This window comes from Sinocyclocheilus grahami, unplaced genomic scaffold (genome assembly GCF_001515645.1).
Source record: "Sinocyclocheilus grahami isolate Dianchi unplaced genomic scaffold, SAMN03320097.WGS_v1.1 scaffold12978.1, whole genome shotgun sequence".
NCBI lineage: Eukaryota > Metazoa > Chordata > Actinopteri > Cypriniformes > Cyprinidae > Sinocyclocheilus > Sinocyclocheilus grahami.
The window spans coordinates 1-1,188 of record NW_015514695.1 but is presented as its reverse complement, the minus strand read 5'-3'; the positions used below and the strand labels follow the sequence as shown (position 1 = coordinate 1,188).

At 51.2% G+C, this 1,188-nt stretch overlaps 1 protein-coding gene across 1 annotated transcript; it reads left to right on the top strand.

The window, feature by feature from the left end:
• Positions 1–7: 7 nt before the first annotated feature.
• LOC107578948 (oligodendrocyte transcription factor 3-like) lies at positions 8–526 on the top strand (the record flags this gene model as incomplete). Its single annotated transcript, XM_016264844.1, has 1 exon — positions 8–526. A coding segment is annotated over one exon (519 nt), but the record flags the coding sequence as incomplete, so codon positions are not given.
• Positions 527–1,188: the final 662 nt, after the last annotated feature.

The window sequence follows — 1,188 nt, the reverse complement described above, 5'->3', positions numbered from 1 at the left end:
GCGCAAGCGCATGCACGACTTGAACCTGGCGATGGACGGGCTCCGAGAGGTCATGCCGTACGCGCACGGCCCGTCTGTGCGGAAGCTGTCCAAGATCGCCACGCTTCTGCTGGCCAGAAACTACATCCTGATGCTGACGAGCTCCCTGGACGAGATGAAGCGGCTGGTGGGTGAGATCTACGGCGGGCACCACTCGGCGTTTCACTGCGGGACTGTGAGCCACGGCGGTGCGCACTCGGCGAGCGCGGCGGCGCACCAGGTGCATCCTCTCCTCGGGAGCGCGTTGACCTCGTCCACCTCCTCGGCGCTTTCCGCCACGTTACCGGGACTTACTTCCATCAGGGCGCCGCACTCTTTGATGAAGAGCACCCCTACACCTCCGCTGCAGCTCGGGGGCTCGTTTCAGCACTGGACGGGCTTGCCGTGCCCCTGCACGATTTGCCAGGTGCCGCCGCCTCCCCACCTAACCATCACTTCGACAGGACTTACGAGGCTTTCTACAGAAAACAAGGAAGTGATGAAGTGAACGTCACGGTGTAAACAGTGAACGGACTGGACTTTGCATGATCTGTTTGTCTGTTTGTTCGTTTGTTTTAGCCCTTACAAATTCACAACTTGTAACAAGGATCTCGTCGATTGCTTTGTAAGGTAACTACTTTAGCGTTATGGAGTACGTGCTGCATAACGCGCTGTAAATACTGCCAGGGGCCTCGCGCACATTCACTGTAAATGAGAGTAAATTGTTCTATTTGAGGTGAAATCTATGTGTCTGAAGTTGCCCTGGAAACGCCAGCACTCCCCTTACAAAAAAATTGTCGTGGTTACCATTTCGTCCGCCAAAAAACGCAGATACAACGATCAGAGTTTCTACTGTAAGACAATAAGAGCCTACATTAATGTGGCATCTCCTAAAAACGCGGTTACATATTTACGCGCAAACTGTGGCTATCCTGGAAAAATGCGTAAGGGCCGCCAAGGCTACTTGTTGATCATGTGATGTGGGGGAGTTGCGTGCATGTATCTTTTTGCAAAGAGTATGAAAAGACGAATCCCACATGTTCCTTGTAACAAGGATTGTGACATGGCATTTCGGATGAAAACTGTACGATTTAGTTCGCACTAGAGTGGTATTATTATATCTCTTTCGATTATTTTATTCATCCATTGTCAGCCTAAGTAATAGCTGAA